General features: G+C 42.3%; 1 protein-coding gene across 1 annotated transcript in view; it reads right to left on the minus strand.

Moving 5' to 3' along the window:
- The window catches only part of COA7 (cytochrome c oxidase assembly factor 7), a 16,436-nt gene extending 1,664 nt beyond the window's left edge, over nt 1–14,772 (minus strand). Inside the window, exons 1-2 of the mRNA XM_007455046.1 lie at nt 14,662–14,772; nt 10,517–10,657 (exon numbers count right to left, since the gene is read on the minus strand). Coding sequence (XP_007455108.1) covers nt 10,517–10,657; nt 14,662–14,767 — 247 coding nt within the window. The 5' untranslated portion in view covers nt 14,768–14,772. The remainder of the gene's footprint in view (nt 1–10,516; nt 10,658–14,661) is intronic.
- Between the last annotated feature and the right edge of the window lie 4,885 nt (nt 14,773–19,657).

The raw sequence follows: 19,657 nt of genomic DNA on the forward strand, positions 1-19,657 counted from the left end.
GATAATAGGATACAAAGAGAAAAGGAGCCCACGTGGCTAGAACCCAGAAATCGCTAAGGAAGGGAGGCTGGAGAGGCAGGCAGGGGCCAGATCATGGAGTGTCTGATGGGTCTCCTTAAGGACCTTGCACTTAATCCTAGGAGCAATGGGAAACTGCTAATGGATCATTTTAAGGTGACAGGGCTCACTTTTTTCTTTGTTTTTTAATGGAACATTTCAAATCTCCATTCTCAAAAAGAGAAACATTTTAAGTATCTCAACGTTTAGTTTTTAAAGTCACTCCAAACATACCACCTAGAAATAACCATCATTAAGAGGACACCATTCCAGTCATCTTTATAGCATGTGTTCGAATTAAATGTCAGCTGGCTGAACGGACAGCTAGACAGAAGCAGAGTTGACCCTTGAATGATATGGGGGTTAGGGGTGCCCACACAGCCAAAAATCCAAGAATAACTTAAGAGTCAGCCCTCCCTAAATGTGGCTCCTCCACGTTGGCAGACTCAACCAACAGAGGATTGTGTAGTACTACTATAGTATTAATTATTGAAAAAAAATATACCTGTAAGTGTACCTGCATAGTTCAAACCCATGTTGTTCAAGGATCAAGTGTATTCTGAAAAACGGATTACACATGCTACTTGTAAATAAAAAATTTAGGGCTTCCCAGGTGGAGCAGTGGTTGAGAGTCCGCCTGCCGATGCAGGGGACACGGGTTCGTGCCCCGGTCCGGGAAGATCCCACATGCCGCGGAGCGGCTGGGCCCGTGAGCCATGGCCGCTGAGCCAGCGCGTCCGGAGCCTGTGCTCCGCAATGGGAGAGGCCACAACAGTGAGAGGCCCGCGTACTGCAAAAAAAAAAAAAAAAAAAAATTTAACTTTGATTTTACTTGCATTTATTGTTAAGACAACGAAACTGAAGTGAAACTGAAGAAACTGCTAACTTCAAATGAATATTTCAACAGAGAAATTTCCTAAATGAGCCCCTACAGTTTAATAGATTATTAGAAGGTTAGCATCACTTTTTTTTTTTTTTAACCAAATTTCAGACAGTATTGACTCATGAGGATGTTGTCACCTCACACTTCTCCCTACCTCTCTTGCCCTGCCTTCTATTTTTTGTTAGATATGTTATTTCAACTTTGGGAGACACAGAGCACAGTGGTTACCAAAGCCTGGGCTCTGTAGCCAGAAAACCTAGGCGTCAGTCCTGGCTCCATTACTTGCTGGCAGTGTGACCTTAGACAGGTTACTTAAACTCTACAAAGCCTCAGTCTTCCTCATCTGTAAAATAAGGACAATAGTATCTACTTCATATTCTGGAAGCTTAAATGTGTCATTACAAAGAGCCTAGTACATAATAAGTGCTCAGTAAATGCTGTAGCATTTTTATGCCATAAAGGTTTATATTATTTACATTCTATTCAGTAACCCTAATTAGCCCAACATTCATTCTAAATGGGATTCTGCTCATCACCAGTCTTTTCATCAGAGCTCCTCCATTTCTGAATTATTTCTCTTGATTCACCTCCTTACTGGTTATCAGATAGCTTTTTCTAGAAAAGCGTATAGATTCTACAGCCTCTGAGTTCTTTCAGTTTTGAGAATGCATTCTTGCCACCTTTCTATTTAAACAGTATATAATTAGGTCTTGCTTTTATATCCAGCCTGATAAATCTATGCCTTTTACTGGAGTGTTTACTTAGATTTAATGCAATTCTTGATATAGCTGGGTTTAAGTCTACAACCTTATTTGTCTCCCATTTGTCCCAAATGTTTTTTGTTCCTTTTTTCCCCTTCTTACAATTCTTTTGAATTGTATATTTCTAATAGTCCATTTCATTCTCATCATTGGCTTTTTAGTAATACTTCTTTTATCAGTGGTTTACCTAGTGAAAATACTATGTATACTTAATCACAATCTACCAAGAATATTACAGTACTTCACATATAATGTAAGAACCTTACAATAGTACACTTTCATTTACCACATTTCTATCCTTTGTACTACTGCTGTCATGTTTTACTTCTAAATATATTACTTATTTGTTTGACTTCTATATAGTGTAAGCCCCATAACATAATAACTTATTTTTTTAAGTCAAGCATTTTTTTTTTTTTTTTTTTTTTTTTTTGCGGTATGCAGGCCTCTCACTGTTGTGGCCTCTCCTGTTGCGGAGCACAGGCTCCGGACGCACAGGCTCAGCGGCCATGGCTCACGGGCCCAGCCGCTCTGCGGCATGTGGGATCTTCCCGGACCGGGGCATGAACCCACGTTCCCTGAATCGGCAGGCGGACTCTCAACCACTGCGCCACCAGGGAAGCCCATAACTATTATTTTTGCTTCCGTTTTTTAAAGACATTAAGAAATGAGGAAAAAATTCTTACATTTACACGTATATTCCAGTGCGCTTTCTTCTTTTGTATGGATCCTAGTGTCCACCTTTTTATCATTTTCCTTCTACCCAAACAACTTTTCTTAACTTTTCTTGTAGTGTAGGTCTGCCAGCAACTCATTCACTCAGCTTTTGTTTATCTGAAAATGAATTTATTTCATTTCATTTATTTATTTATCTTTTTGGCTGTGCCACGCAGCTTGTGGGATTTAGTTCCCTGACTGGGGATTGAACCTAGGCCCTCGGCAGTGAGAGCGTGGAGTCCTAACCCTTGGAGTGCCAGGGAATTCCCCATATTCATTTTAAAAAATATTTTCAGGGGTGGGATAGGGAGGGTGGGAGGGAGGGAGACGCAAGAGGGAAGAGATATGGGAACATATGTATATGTATAACTGATTCACTTCGTTGTAAAGCAGAAACTAACACACCATTGTAAAGCAATTATACTCCAATAAAGATGTGAAAAAATTTTTTCAATAAAGTAGAATTCAAGTTTGACAGTTTTTTTCTTTCAGCATTAAAAGGTGTTCTTTTGTCTTCTGGCTTACATTACTTCTGATGAGAAGTCAGTGATTATTCTCACCAATGTTCCCCTCAATGTTCCCCTCAATGTGTCTTTTTCTCTGACTGCTTTTAAGATTTTCTCTTTACCTTTGGCTTTCAGCAAATGGTAATAATGTGTCTAGGTATGATTTCATTGGTTATCCTGTTTGGATTCACTAAGCTTCATGGATCTGTGGAGTGATATTTTTCATCAAATTTGGAAATTTTATACTGTTATTTCTTCAAATACTGTTTTCTGCCCCAATCTCTTCTCTTTCTGGACTCCAATATATGTTATGTTAGATTAAGGGATAGTGAACCCCACAGGTTGAGGCTCTGTGTTGTTGTTGTTTTGCTTTTTCTCTCTCAGTGCTTTAGTTTACATAACATCTTCAATCCTGTCTTCAAGTTCACCGATCTTTCAAATTCACTGATTATTTCCTTCTGATGTGTCCAATTTGCTATTAAGCCTGTCCAGTGAATTTTTCATTTCAAATACTATGTTTTTCAATTGCAGGATTTCATTTGGTTCTTTTTAATAGTTTCAATTTCTGTGATGAGATTTCCCATCTGTTCATTCATTGTGTCCATCTTTTATTTAAACCCTTTAATCAATTTATTTTCCTTGTTTAAAAATATTTGACTGCTAATTCCAACATCCCTGTCACATCTGGGTCTGTTTCTATTGACTGCTTTTTTTCTGTTTAGCAATTTTTTACTTTATGCTGGACATTGTAGATGCTACTTTGTTCACTCTGGTTTTGTTGTATTCATTTAAAGACTGTTATACTCTGGTTTCTCTTCAGGTCACATAAATCTTTCACCTTTTACTAAAGACTGTTGAGTTTTGTTCTCACAAGTAACTAACTCACTGGTGAATCAGCCTGATCCTTTTGAGGCTTGTTTCTAAGTTTTGGAACCTTTCTGTAGTCTGCATTCAATGAGGTCTCTCCACCCCGGCTGGTGGAATTCAAACAACTCCCATCACTGTGAAACCTCTGGAGTCTCTTTTCAGTTCACACCTCCCCAGTAGCTTTTCACCGCAAGGTCTCTCAGAGTCTCCTCCTATGCATGTGCAGCCTAACACCGAGCCAAAGACTTAAGAGCACCCCTACATGGCTATCTGGAGCTCCTTCTCTGTGTAGCTCCTTCTTCTCTGGTATCCTGTCCTGCAAACTCTGGCAGCCTCAGTGGCCAGAAACTCTGACCTCTGCCTCATCAGTTCAGCAAGACTATCATACTCTACTTGGCTTCCACCTCTTTGTGCCTAGTCCGAAAAGTACCTCCAGGCAAAAAGCCAAAGCAATCATTCATGGGGCTCATCCTGTGTATTTCCCTTTTCTCAGGGATCACTGTACTGCACTGCCTATTTTCCAATGTCTGAAAATAGTGGCTTCATATATTTTATTGAATCCATGGCTTATATCCTTAAAAGTTCATTTTAGTTGCCTTATGGAAAGATTAGATACCTGCATTAATGAAGCAGGAGAGGAAGGTGGCTTGGATAAATATGGTAGCAGGAAAGGGAGAGACAGGACAGATCTGAAACATATTTTAGAGCTAAACTGGCCACAAGCTACTAGGTAGGGAGAGATACCACTGCTAAACTGGAAGTCAAAAGGGGTGCAATATGTGGGAGGAAAAGAAAACAATTAAGAATTCTATATTGGATTTGTTAAGTTTGCGATGCCTGTAAGAACTCCAAGTCAAATTTTCCAGTAAACAGTCAACTATATGCAGTCTGGAGTGGTTTTGCCTAGAGATAAAGGTTTGTTTGCAATTATCATCACTAACTTATTCACTGCCACATCCTAGAGACCACCACTATTAATTTTTGGTGTATTTCCTCCTACTACCTTTTCAATGTAGTTTGGTCTTGTTTTTATATGTTGTAATCATGTGTTTGTTCTTCACTCCCCATTAGAAACCCATCTTTATATGTTTTATTAAGAATATTTCATCAAAGAGATATATCAGAATTACTTTCCACTTCCTTTTAAATGGCTTCACAAAAAAAAGTTCAAAGCTGATTTCACTGATGAAAACACCTGGGCAAAATACCTTGGGACACTCAAGTGTCCAATCCAAGGTAACTTCTGCAGCAACCAACACAAACCAGACCTGTTCACACTGATAGAATGTTTTACAATTTAACAAAGCAGTCACACGTGAGTTCATCTGATGCTCGGAAAAATCCTATGAATAAGGTGTGAGCTGACCTTATTACTCCAATTTTGTCATTGAGGTATTTGTAGCTCAGGGAAGGAAAATGCCTTGCCTGATACCACACTGTCAATTAGTGCTCAGGATGAAAAGTGACCTCCCACTCTTCCCCCGCTGCCCCAAGCTATCCTTGATAAAAGGAGAGTTATTAACCAGTCTTTGTCAAGAAAGGACACTGGGTGTGTTTTCAGAACAGAGGGCAAATTCTTAGGCTCAGGACTAGGCAGGGGGGGGTCAACAGTATTGGCTTTTAGACATGGCAGGGCCCAAGGTCTCCTAACTAACAATCCAAAAGAGTTTGAGTAGCAAAGATCAGCTAATGGGATCTCCTGTGACACACCTGACCTCGAGGAAATTATTTAACAACGTCAGCTTAACAGAGGATTAAGTATTATTCTCTAAACACTCTTGTGTTCTTTCACCTGCTTACCTGCTCTCTATTCTGAAGAGAAGACATAACTCTATTCTACCTCCAGCAAATAAAATCTGCTCTGTCCTTTAAAAACCAGTTTCAATGCCTCCTCCTCTCGGCACCCCCTGATGATGACATGCTCCCAGAACTGAACCCCAAAAGTACTTTACATGTCTCTCTATAAAGATACTTATCGGGGCTATCCTGGTGGCGCAGTGGTTGAGAGTCTGCCTGCCAATGTGGGGGACGCTGGTTTGTGCCCCGATCTGGGAGGATCCCACATGCCGCGGAGCGGCTGGGCTCGTGGGCCATGGCCGCTGGGCCTGCACGTCCAGAGCCTGTGCTCTGCGGCGGGAGAAGCCGCAGCGGTGAGAGGCCCGCGTACCACAAAAACAACAACAACGAAAGACACTTATCAAGCTCTCCCAGGTTAACAGGTATTAGTATAAATACTTCTTCCCTGGGGAGGGGGGAAAAAAATTTTTTTTCCTCCATACTGGTCCATCTTTGCTTCACTGTACAGAGTAAATACTAAAAATTTGCTCAACAAAGGAGCACTTAAGAAAGAAAAAAGTCTCAGTGCACAATCATTAATCATATAAGTTTGTCACAGAGAAGGGAAAATAATTTCACAACCTCCACAACCTCTTTTATTCTCCTTAATTCAATAAGGAACTCAAAGTCCCTGTGGAAAATGTAGTAAAATATGATATAAAGACAAAAGGAACCCAAAACTTTACCAAGACACAAATTCAGAGACTAAACAACTAGGAACATTTTTATTTTTGCAGTGTATTATACAGCTGAGTTCACATCATACGTAATTTTGTGTTCAGCTTTCGTCACTGAACATTATATCATAAACTTTTCCTGATGTCAACAAAAATTATTTAAAAACATTATTATTTTTTCTTTTTTCACATCTTTATTGGAGTATAATTGCTTTACAATGTTGTGTTGGTTTCTGCTGTACAACAAAGTGAATCAGCTATACATATACATATATCCCCATATCCCCTCCCTCTTGAGCCTCCCTCCCACCCTCCCTATCCCACCCCTCTAGGTTGTCACAAAGCATCAAGTTGATCTCCTTGTGCTATGCAGCAGCTTCCCACTAGCCATTCATTTTACATTTGGTTGTGTACATATGTCAATGCTACTCTCTCACTTCACCCCAGCTTCCCCTTCCCCACTGTGTCCTCAAGTCCGTTCTCTACGTCTGCGTCTTTATTCCTGTCCTGCCACTAGGTTCATCAGTACCACTTTGTAGATTCCAAATATACGTGTTAACATACGGTATTTGTTTTGCTCTGACTTACTTCACTCTGTATGACAGATTCTGGGTCCATCCACCTCACTGCAAATAACTCAATTTCATTCCTTTTTATGGCTGAGTAATATTCCATTGTATGTGTGTGCCATATCTTCTTTATCCATTCATCTGATGATGGACACTTAGGTTGCTTCCATGTCCTAGCTATTGTAAATAGAGCTTCAATGAACATTTCAGTACATGACTCTTTTTGAATTATGGTTTTCTCAGGGTATATGCCCAGTAGTGGGATTGCTGGGTCATATGGGAACAGGCTCTGGACACACAGGCTCAGCAGCCATGGCTCATGGGCCTAGCTGCTCCACGGCATGTGGGATCCTCCTGGACCGGGGCACAAACCAGCGTTCCCTGCATTGCCAGGCGGACTCCCAATGACCACGCCCCCAGGGAAGTCCATGTCTCTTTTTGAATTATGGTTTTCTCAGGGTATATGCCCAGTAGTGGGATTGCTGGGTCGTATGTTAGTTCTATTTTTAGTTTTTTAAGGAACCTCCATACTGTTCTCCATAGTGGCTGTATCAATTTACATTCCCACTAACAGTGCAAGAGGGTTCCCTTTTCTCCACACCCTCTCCAGCATTTATTGTTTCTAGATTTTTTGATGATGGCCTTTCTGACCAGTGTGAGGTGATACCTCACTGTGGTTTTGATTTGCATTTCTCTAATGATTAGTGATGTTGAGCATATTTTCATGTATTTGTTGGCAATCTGTATATCTTCTTTGGAGAAATGTCTATTTAGGTCTTCTGCCCATTTTTGGATTGGATTGTTTGCTTTTTTGATATTGAGCTGCATGAGCTGCTTGTATATTTTGGAGATTAATCCTTTGTTGGTCATTTTGTTTGCAAATATTTTCTCCCATTCTGAGGGTTGTCTTTTCTTCTTGTTTATGGTTTCCTTTGCTGTGCAAAAACTTTTAACTTTCATTAGGTCCTATTTGTTTATTTTTGCTTTTATTTCCCTTACTCTAGGAGGTGGGTCAAAAAGGATCTCGCTGTGATTTATGTCAGTAGAGAGTTCTGCTTATGTAGAAACATTATTTATTTATTTATTTATTTATTTATTAAACAAATTTATTTATTTAATAAATAAATATATTTATTTATTTATTAAATTTATTTATTTATTTATTTTTGGCTGTATTGGGTCTTCATTGCTGCACACAGGCTTTCTCTAGTTGCGGCGAGCAGGGGCTACTCTTTGTTGCGGTGCATGGGCTTCTCAATGCGGTGGCTTCTCTTGTTGTGGAGCACAGGCTCTAGGTGTGCAGGTTCAGTAGTTGTGGCACGTGGGCTCAGAAGTTGTGGCTTGCAGGCTCTAGAGCACAGGCTCAGTAGTTGTGGTGCACAGGCTTAGTTGCTCCGCGGCATGTGGGATCTTCCCAGACCAGGGCTCAAACCTGTGCTCCCTGCTTCAGCAGGCAGATTCTTAACCACTGTGCCACAAGGGAAGTCCCAAAACATTATTTTTTAATGGGCTAAATAACATTCCAGCTGCCAGAAGCAACATTATTTATTTAACTAAACTGGTACTGTTGGCACATAGATTGTTTTCTTTTTGCGGTACGCAGGCCTCTCACTGTTGTGGCCTCTCCCGTTGCGGAGCACAGGCTCCGGATGCGCAGGCTCAGCGGCCATGGCTCACAGGCTCAGCCGCTCTGCGGCATGTGGGATCTTCCCAGACTGGGGCACGAACCCGTGTCCCCTGCATCAGCAGGCAGACTCCCAACCACTGCGCCACCAGGGAAGCCCAGATTTTTTTTTTAAATAATTAATATAATGCAGTTATATATTACTTATAAATTATAAATTAATGAAAATAAAATTCTGCCAGATAGATAATGCTGGGGTGAGAACCTTTGCATATCTTTTTTTTTTGCATATAATCTTTATTTGCATTTCCAGTTATCTCCTTAGGAAAAGATACTAGGAGAGTTACTAGGCCAAAGAAGTGTTCCTCTGTTCAAGCAAGGGAACCTGATATTCCTATTAATGCTAAACTTTCTTCAACTTTGAGACTACCACAGACCCCATGTCCCATGTGAAGGGAGAAATAGCCCACACAGCTCCAGAGATTTAAAAAGACATCCTCTTCATCAAACTTTCACTGAACATCCTTCTAACCAGGCTTCCCTGGGTACTGGGAACAAGGGATCATCCTCAAGAAGCTCATGATCTAGTGAGCAAAAAAAGAATTGCCTGTCTAAAGTCATATTCCCTATTTGTGGTGGTTTTAAAATATGCCCATAAATTCTTTTTTTTTAATTTATTTAATTCATTTATTTAAATAAATTTATTTTTGGCTGCGTTGGGTCTTCGTTGCTGTGCGCGGGCTTTCTCTAGTTGTGGTGGCGAGTGGGGGCTACTCTTCATTGTGGCGTGCAGGCCTCTCATTGCGGTGGCTTCTCCTGTTGTGGAACATGGGATCTAGTCGTGTGGGCTTCAGTAGTTGTGGCACACAGGTTCAGTAGTTGTGGCATGCAGGTTCAGTAGTTGTAGATCACAGGCTCTAGAGCACAGGCTCAGTAGTTGTGGAGCAAGGCTTAGTTGCTCCACAGCACGTGGGATCTTCCTGGACCAGGGCTTGAACCCGTGTCCCCTGCATTGGCAGGCGGATTCTTAACCACTGTGCCACCAGGAAAGTCCCAGTCCATAAATTCTTGATATTCCTTCCTTCAACAGGTGGAATTTAAGTTTTCTCCAATTAGTGTAAGCTAAACTTACTGACTCATTTCTAATAAACAGAGTGGAATAGAAATGAAAAGTGTGTGACTTCCAAGGGTATAGTATAAAAGACACTGTGGATTCCATCTTGCTCCCTCTTTGGATCACTCACTCTGGAAGAAGCCAGATGCCATGTCACCAGGACATACAAGTAGCCCATGAAGAGATCCATGTGACAAGGAACTGAGGTCTCCTGACAACAGCTGGCAAGGAACAGAAGCTTTCACCAACAGTCATGTGAGTGAGCCAGCTTAGGATTGGAAACTCTGGTTCCAGTCAAACCTTCAAAGGACTACAGCCCTGGCTCCCTGGCTAATGTCTTGACTGCAACCTCACTGAGAGACCCTGACGCACACAGCTCAGCCACTCCCAAATTCCTGACCCACAGAAACTATGTGAAATGACAGGTTTGTTGGGATAATTTGTTATTTAGCAATAGATAACTTAAACACTACTGAATACCAACTGCAATTAGGTCATGAGGAGAAAAGCAGATGGAAAGGAATTAATTATTGGTCCCTTCCTCTGTGCCAGGCACATGCTGAGGCCTTTACCTACATTACCTTATTTAATCCTCACAACCACCCTATGAAGCAAGTACTATTTTTTTCTCTATTTTACAGGTGATATAACTGACGCACAGAGTTAACGTGACCAGTTCAAGGTCCCACTACTTGCAAACAGCATTCCTTAAGGTCTGCCTGACTTGAAAGGCTGTGCTCGTCCCTCCATCACTTTGCTAAACTCTTGACTCCAAATTTTCCTACAACATGCTTCCCCAATGCCTGTGAGGAGCCTTCTGTAAAGAGGGCTCAGTATGAGCCTCAGGATGTGATGTCAGCACTACCATCAATGATAAGGACCAAAGAAAGCAGGCCCCTCCTTACCTTTCCCAGTCACATAATAGGCCCCCAGTTTGTAGCAGCTATCACTGTGTTTGTTCTCTTCACAGTTGAACTTCAACACCTTGGCAGCCTCATCAAAATTCTTCTGGATCCCTTCCAAATAGTCCACCAGCCGATAGCAACCTGTGAGGAAAGGGCAAAAGTTGCTGTTCAAGTCTGGGGCAGTGGGGAGGGTCCAGGTGTGGCAGGCCAGATGTGCCTTTTATTTAGGACCAGCCTCTCTCCTAAAGGTGACCTCGCCACAAAGAGTGCAGGTAGTGTTCAGCCACACCTACAAATGGCACTGTCCGCCCTCAGCCTAGGACTGAGCAATGTACAGACTGTGGAGACCTTGGCCCCGCACTGGCTCCACCACTCACCATCCCTCTGTTCCCTGTCAGCAAGGCCCAAAGACGCACTGGCTTCCATAATGAAACTCTGCTAGCTTTGGAACTTCTCAGGAAGTTCAGCAGTAAAACACTGAGAACCAACAGGGTCCATGGGCTAGTCTTCATAGCTGCAAGAAAGGGATGCTTTGATGACTATACCTTAATCCTTGGCCAGGCTGGGTACATTAACAAGAAAGAGTCGAAACGGCAGCTACCAAAAGAGTTGAAAGTAGACTCCCTCTCCTTAGCAGTCTCTAGTCCCAGCAAGCCTCTCCTTAACATCTCTCTCCTCTGTCCCTTTTTTTTTCATCCACAATAACACCCATCTCTTGTTCATTTTCATTCAACAAATATTTGAGCATCTATCTGCATCAATGTACAAGACACTCCTTTAGTTGCTGGGAATACAGTCACTTGCCTGCCTAAAAATTACATTGTAGAGGAGCAAGTACAATAAATAAGTAAATAGGTTTGCAAGATGCATTCCAACCTTAATAAACAAATATGACTGAACTATAACAGGATGATAAGATAGTTCGTTGTGCACCTTGGGGGAATGGTTAACATAGACTGGGCAATCAGGGAGGGCCTTATTGGGGACTTCGATGTGTGAGATGTGAATAACATGAATGAACTAGCTATTTAAAGACAATGAAATGGGAAGGAGGCAGAAAGTCTCAGGCACGAGGAACAGTAAATAAAAAGACCCAAAAGAGGGAAGAAGCTTGGCACAAATAAGGTATAATGTGGCTGGATCCAGGAAGAAAGAGGCAGGAAGTGAGGAGAAGGCAGGGACCAATCACAGGGCCTTGTAGAAGATAGGAAGAAATTGAGATTTTACTCCAAGTCAATGGCAAACCACTGGAGGGTTTTAAGAAGGGAAGCAATATGATTCGATTTGCATTTTTATTTTTTATTATTTTTTGCAGTACACGGGCCTCTCACTGTTGTGGCCTCTCCCACTGCGGAGCACAGGCTCAGGATGCGCAGGCTCAGCGGCCATGGCTCACGGGCCCAGTCGCTCCACAGCATGTGGGATCTTCCTGGACCGGGACACAAACACGTGTCCCCTGCATCGGCAGGCGGATCCTGAACCACTGTGCCACCAGGGAAGCCCCCGATTTGCATTTTTAAAAGGTCATTCTAATATATATGTTTGTATGTGTCTGGATGAATATGGAGGAAGTTAAGTGTGAAGGGACACACTCCAACACTGATAATAACAAAAATGTGTTATTTTGTCATTTAAAAAACTAATAAACATTTAAAATCACAAAATAAAAATTTAAGTATCAGTCTGTGAGTTGAGAATAGATTTTAAGGGAGTGACGGTGCAAATGGAGAGCCAAGTTAGAAGACTATTTCAGTAATCCAGGTGAGAAATGATGATTTTGAAGACTAATATAGAAGTAGCTATAGTAACTACAGCCTCCTCTCGGGCTCTCCTTCTAAAGTGCCGCAGCCTCTGCCCTTCTTACATGCCCACCCTCCCCTACTTCACTGCTCCGCACATCTCCAGAGTACAAAAGCATGTATGGCTCTCCACTGCCTACAGAATAAAGTCTAAATGCCTTTCCGTAGCATTCAAGGTCTGACACACTCCATAAACAAGACGAAAAGACAACCCTCAGAATGGGAGAAAATATTTGCAAATGAAGCAGCTGACAAAGGATTAATCTCCAAAATTTACAAGCAGCTCATGCAGCTCAATATCAAAAAAACAAACAACCCAATCCAAAAATGGGCAGAAGACCTAAATAGACATTTCTCCAAAGAAGGTATACAGATTGCCAACAAACACATGAAAGAATGCTCAACATCACTAATCATTAGAGAAATGCAAATCAAAACTACAATGAGGTATCACCTCACACCAGTCAGAATGGCCATCATCAAAAAATCTAGAAACAATATAAATGCTGGAGAGGGTGTGGAGAAAAGGGAACCCTCTTGCGCTGTTGGTGGGAATGTAAATTGATACAGCCACTATGGAGAACAGTATGGAGATTCCTTAAAAAACTAAAAACAGAACTACCATACAACCCAGCAATCCCACTACTGGGCATATACACTGAGAAAACCATAATTCAAAAAGAATCATGTACCACAATGTTCTTTGCAGCTCTATTTAAAATAGCCAGGACATGGAAGCAACTTAAGTGTCCATCAAGAGTTGAATGGATAAAGAAGGTGTGGCACATATATACAATGGAATATTACTCAGGCATAAAAAGAAATGAAATTGAGTTATCTGTAGTGAGGTGGATGGACCTAGAGTCTGTTATACAGAGTGAAGTAAGTCAGAAAGATTAGAAAGAGAAAAATAAATACCGTATGAACTAGCATGTATATGGAATCTTAGGGAAAAAAATGGTGCTGAAGAACCTAGGGGCAGGACAGGAATAAAGACACAGACTTACTAGAGAATGGACTTGAGGACATGGGGAGGGGGAAGGGTAAGCTGGGATGAAGTGAGAGACTGGCATGGACTTACATAAAATAGCTAGCGGGAAGCAGCCGCATAGCACAGGGAGATCAGCTCAGTGCTTTGTGACCACCTAGAGGGGTGGGATAGGGAGGGTGGGAGGGAGACGCAAGGGGGAGGAGATGTGGGAATATATGTATATGCATAGCTGATTCACTTTGTTATACAGCAGAAACTAACACACCATTGTAAAGCAATTACACTCCAATAAAGATGTTAAAAAAAATAAAAAAGGACTGACACACTGTGGCCCAGGGTCCCCATCAATCTTATTTCTGACTACATTCTGACTTCAACCTTTCAAAAGAGCATTTTCTTCTCTTCCTCTGCTCCATTTTATCAACACTACTTGCCTATCCCTCCTGACCTCTTCCAGAAGTCTTCCCCAACCATTCTGCTCCTCAGTGACTCTAACTCCTGTGAAATCTCCCTACACTCAGGGCACAGACCAGCCCTCAAAGAACAACCCTGGGTTCTTTTTAAGCCATCTTACACTGCAGAGCAACTCTGTGTAGTTGGTCAGCTTCAAGCTAGACTGCAAGCTATTTGAAGGTAGGGCCAGTGCCATTTTTTCCCCCCCTTTATAAATATGAAGTAAGAAGAAAACCACCCGAAGGTACTGGTTGCTCTGAGTGGCCCCTTCTGGACCTCACCATCCACCCACACGCTGAAGTCAACTCAATGTTCCCAGAACACACAAGGCACATTCACGCCTCAGAGCCTTTTCACTAGCTGTTACCTCTGCCTGGCATGATTCTCCCTTACCTTCTTCAACAGTGTTCAAATGCCACTCTCCCAATGACTCTCCCTGACGTCTCAATTTAAAATTGCCTCCTGAACTGATACCTCTCAGTCAGTTCTTTTTCCCATTGCACTTACTACCTTCTAACACACTATCTCATTTATTTTCTTATGTTTCTTGTCCAATACCCCCCACTAGAATGTAAGCTCCACGAGCACAGGACGTTTTATCAGTTCACTGATGTAGCCCCAGTCCCTCTACTCCAAACGCCCGCGCGCTTCTCTTCCTTCCAGCCCGTCCTCCAGGCTCGGTGCCGGCAGAATAAGCCCCGGCTGCGAGCCCCGCAAGTCACGTGGAACCCATCCTGCCCCTCCCCAACACACAAAGAGCCGTCCGCGTCCTACAGACCCCGCGTGTCCGGCCCGCGGCCCCTTCCAGATCCTCTCAGAGGTCGCTCGCGCGACCCGTCCAGCCCCCCGCCCCTGCGCACCGAGCCCTCACGTGTCCTTAAGGCCGTGCAGGCGGCGCTCACCGTCCGGGTTCTTCTCGCGGTAGCACTGGTAGTTGCACTCCACCTCCATGTTCTCCAGAAAGGACTTCACCTGCTCCTCGTCCTGGAAGTCCACCACGCCCGCCATCGCTCTTGCTCGCCCAGCCAAAATCACCCAGGCACTCTGCCCCTGGCCACGCCGCCCGCTTCCCCCCACCCCGCCTCACGGTCACGTGAGCCGGCGGAGGGGCGGGGCCTGGGAGGGGCGTGCCGCCGAGGTCCGCGGTCACCCGGGCGCCCGGAAAGCACCGTTCCCGGAACCTAGGCTCTCCTCTGTCCTCAGGCTGTTAGTCTTTGGCCGTCCCATCTTTCCCTCTGGTCAGCCCACTCCTGAAAGTGGTAGCAGTCTTTCTGCAGCACTTTGTGCCAGCCTTGTGGTCTTAATGCTTCTCTGCCTGCAGTTATTTATTCCATTCATTCGTTAATTCGGTGTTCCCTAAGCGCCTCTGTGTGCGTCACCAAGTGCTTGGTTTTAGTAATACAACAGCTAGGAAGTATGGCCCCTGCCTTTGAATAGCTTGCAGTTTAGTAGGAAGGCATTTGTTTATTCATTCAGCAAGTATTTTGATCACCTACTATGTGCCAGGTGTAGCTAGACAAACCAGTGTTCATAAGTCTGTACAAGTGCAATGAAAAATCTGATTCATCTCTGCTTTCCTCCCAGACTTACCCCCTGCCTCCAACATGAATGACCTAAGGAGTGAATGGCTATGGAAGATGATAACTGGAACACAGTAGCTGTACTGGTTGCAGTAATAATACTGTTATAATAGCTAATGCTTAAACAGTGCTGAACTTTGTTCCAGATTCTATTCTAAGAGCTTTATACTAATTCTCATGGCATTCATTGTGACCCTATGGGGTAGGAATTATTGTTATCCCCATTCCCCCAATGAGGAAACTGAGGTACAGAGAGGTTAACTTGTCCAAGGTCACACAGGAAGTGAGAGAGTTGTGCTGTAAATCTTTTTTAAATAAAAGAATGAGGTACAAGAGGAACATGTCAAAGACATGGGAAAGAGGAGAGGAACTTCAGATGGTTTTTGCTTTTTCTCCTGCTCAGAATCATTGGTTCCATAGAGCCTAGATTGAAAGCTCTCCAAAGACAGTCAGTTCCTATTCATCTTTGAGTCCCAGCCATTCCTCCTCTAGAGGCCTCAGTGGAGCTCAATCCATGGTTTCCCATCACCTATAGCAATGCTTCCCAAATGGCTTCCTTATTAACCTATCCCTAATGGCATCAGAGAGTGGACTACTTCCAACCACGTCCTTATTGTAGAGCAGCTTACTGTACGTTGGAAATGTCTTTGAAATCCCAGTTTTATTTTAAAAGTTCACTTGTTTTTACATTCAATTCCATAATACATCCTTCGTAGCATAACACATTCCAGTTGCTATGCCACATTTACTAGTGGTTTCTCAAACCCCCAATCACCTTGGGAGATTCCCTCAGTACACATGTCTCAGATAGAGAAGCCCTGACCTTTGATTTTGAGTTCACCTTCCTTTGGCTGGCCTCCAAAGCCCTGTACAATCTGATTCTAGCCTCATCTCCTGCCTCTCCTACCCCATATCCCGTCCAACTTTCTGTTCTCTGGATGGGTCCCAGGTTTGTGTCCCTGTTTACTATTGCTCTTGATGCGTAGACTACCCTTCTCAAATCAGAGAACTTCTCCTCTGTAATGTCTTCCCAGGTGCAACAACCATACACTCCTAGAGTAGATTTAGATCCTCTAACTTCAGTGTTCCGCCCCACTTGGTCTATTCTGATATAATGTAGTAGGGGATGACTGGCTTTGGAGGGCAGACAGATCTCAGTCAGAGTCTGTGTCCTATGTTTACTAAGTTGTGACCTTGACCCAATCACATTTGTGAGCCTGATTCCTCTTCTGTAAATGAAGATCCCTTGTGGGCTTCCCTGGTGGTGCAGTGGTTAAGAATCCACCTGCCAATGTAGGGGACATGGGTTTGAGCCCTGGTCGGGGAATATCCCACATGCTGCAGAGCAACTAAGCCCTTGGGCCACAACTACTGAGCCTGCATTCTAGAGCTCGTGAGCCACAACTACTGAGCCCACGTGCCTAGAGCCCGTGCTCTGCAACAAGAGAAGCCACCACAATGAGAAGCCTGCACACTGCAACAAAGAGTAGCCCCTGCTCACCACAATTAGAGAAAGCCCACACACAGCAATGAAGACCCAACTCAGCCAAAAATAAATTAAATAAATTTAAAAAAAAGAAGATCCCTTGTATGGCTGTCAGTAGGACTAAAATTGCATGTATGCAGTATGCTTAGCACAGTGCCTAGCTCAGAGTCATTCCTGTTCTAGAAATGTTTCTTGTCAAGCCCCCAAAATCATGAAAGTCTGTGTCCCAACCAGACTGTGAGCTCTATATCTGTTGTGCTGGACACGGGACTAAAAATAGAGCAGAACTTGGTTGAGGGTAATGTAGATAACTAAAGTCAGGGACTGGGCCACAAATATGTAATATTTTTTCCTTAATCATATTTGCTGAGTTGAACTGCATTGAAATGAGACAGCCTAAGCAGTAGAGGGCGATAGAGAGTTGGAGAAAAGATGGAAGAGAGGCTGGGCCAAATCGGTCACATATTTTTAAATGAAATATAACGTCATCAAAAGGGCAGCTAGCTTCCTTTTTTAGGCCTGTCCTTATCTCTGTAGTTTTATTCCCCTATATTCTTATAAATGCTTACATTTACTTTTAAAAATATTTATTTTAATTATTCAAGTGATACATGAATATATGTTTATTGTAAATTAATCTTATGTTTTTCACCTAATAACCCTTTTTGATAAGCATGATACAGCTTGTAGACTGTTGCAGAGAAACTGAAGTTCGGAGAAGTTAAGTGATTTACCCTAAAACACACAGTGAGAGGACCAGGAGAAACCAGGCCTCTTGGAATACTAGCAACCATCCCAGATCCTAGAGGAAAGAATTCAAGGGCATCATAGTTCTCACTTCCTGACTCCAGACTTAGATTCAACTAATAATATTAATTGGTCACTAATTATGAGTTTAGTACTTTAGATATATTATCTCATTTATTCTTCGCAACATTACACTTCATTCGTTCAACAAACATTCCCTGGATGTTTAATAATATAATGACTAGGGCTTAAGGGATGCAAAATTGAAGAATGCAAGATTTCAACAAGAACATGCAATTCTTAGACGAGCAAAAGCACTTGTCAACAAACATATGGTGAGATGCTCCTCCTAATCATTAAAGGAAGGCAAAGTTAAAACGGTGCAATATTTTTCATTTCAGATTAACAAAGGTTGGCATCCTGTGTTTGTGATGGTGCTGAGAAACCAGCATTGCCATACGCTGTTGGTGGGAATATAAACTGATGCCTCCTCTTTGGAGAGCAATTTGGTAATATTTATTAACATTTAAAATGTGATTATAGGACTTCCCTGGTGGTGCAGTGGTTGAGAATCTGCCTGCCAATGCAGGGGACACAGGTTTGATCCCTGGTCCTGGAAGATCCCACATGCCGTGGAGCAACTAAGCCTGTGCACCACAACTACTGAGCCTGTGCTCTAGAGCCCACGCTCTAGAGCCCGCGAGCCATAACTACTGAAGTCTTAGCTCCCTAGAGCCTGTGCACCGCAACTACTGAGCCTGTGTGCTGCAATTACTGAAGCCCATGTGTCTAGATCCCACGTTCTGCAACAAGAGAAGCCACCGCAATGAGAAGCCTGCGCACCACAATGAAGACCCAATGCCGCCAAAAATAAAAATAAAATAAAATAAAATGTTAAAAAAAATAAAATAAAAAAATAAAACGTGCTTATATATTTTGGGAAGGGTGGGAGAAAATATTTGCAAGCCGTCTTTACCATAATGGACTTGTATCCAGAACATATAGAGAACACCTACAGCTCAACAATGAGAAGATAACATTTAAGAAAATGGGCAATGTATTTGAGTAGACATTTCACCAAAGAAGACATATGGATAGGTAACGAGCACGCAAAAAGACACCCAGCACGGGGAAATGCAAATAAAAATCCACAATGAGATACCACTATAAAATTACTAGAATGGCTGTAATCAATAAGACAAACAGTAGCAAGTGTTGATGCGGATGCAAAAAAAAAACTGGTCAGAATGTACAATGCTGCAGTCACTTTGTATTTTTGTTTGTTTGAATTTTACTTTGTTTAAGGACACTTAAAATGAGATCAACCCTCTTAAATTTTTAAGAGTACAAATATATTATCATTGACTATGTGTACAATGTACAGTGTTGTACAGCAGATTTCTAAGAGCTTGTTAATCTTGCTTAACTGAAACTTTATGTCCTTGATTAGTAACTCCCAGTTTCCCCTTCTGCCCAGCCCCTGGCAACCATCATTACTCTCATAGATTCTATGAACTTGACAATTTTAGGTACCTCATATAAGTGAAATCATGTAGTATTTGTCTTTCTATAACTAGTTCATTTCACTTAGCATAATGTCCTCAAAGTTCATCCATGTTGTAGCATATTGCAGAATTTCCTTCTTTTTTAAGGCTGAGTAGTATCCCATAAATAAATAAATAATATATATATAACACTTTATCCATTCACCTGTCAATGATGTTTAAGTTGTTTCCACATCTTGGTTAGTGTTGTGGAACCAAACTAAAATGAGTCAGGGACAAAATGGAGATGGTCAAAGCAAGCACATAAATAAAACTTAATCTAACCTTACTGGAATTTACAGCTCTTCTCAGAAATCAGCAGAGGATACCACCCAATCCTCAAACACCAAGTCTGTTCACACTATTTCTAGACTTTGTTCCCCTGACTCAGCTACCTTGATCCAAATAAGAAAGAAGACCACTAGGCAACCAATCAGCTGAAAAAACCCAAATAACTTCCACACTTACACCATAAAAATCCCTTAGTCTGTGAGCAACTCAGAACTCATCGCTCCTTGTAGACTTGAGTTTCCTCACTTGC

Source organism: Lipotes vexillifer, unplaced genomic scaffold, assembly GCF_000442215.2.
Source record: "Lipotes vexillifer unplaced genomic scaffold, Lipotes_vexillifer_v1.1 scaffold844, whole genome shotgun sequence".
NCBI classification, from domain to species: Eukaryota; Metazoa; Chordata; class Mammalia; order Artiodactyla; family Lipotidae; genus Lipotes; species Lipotes vexillifer.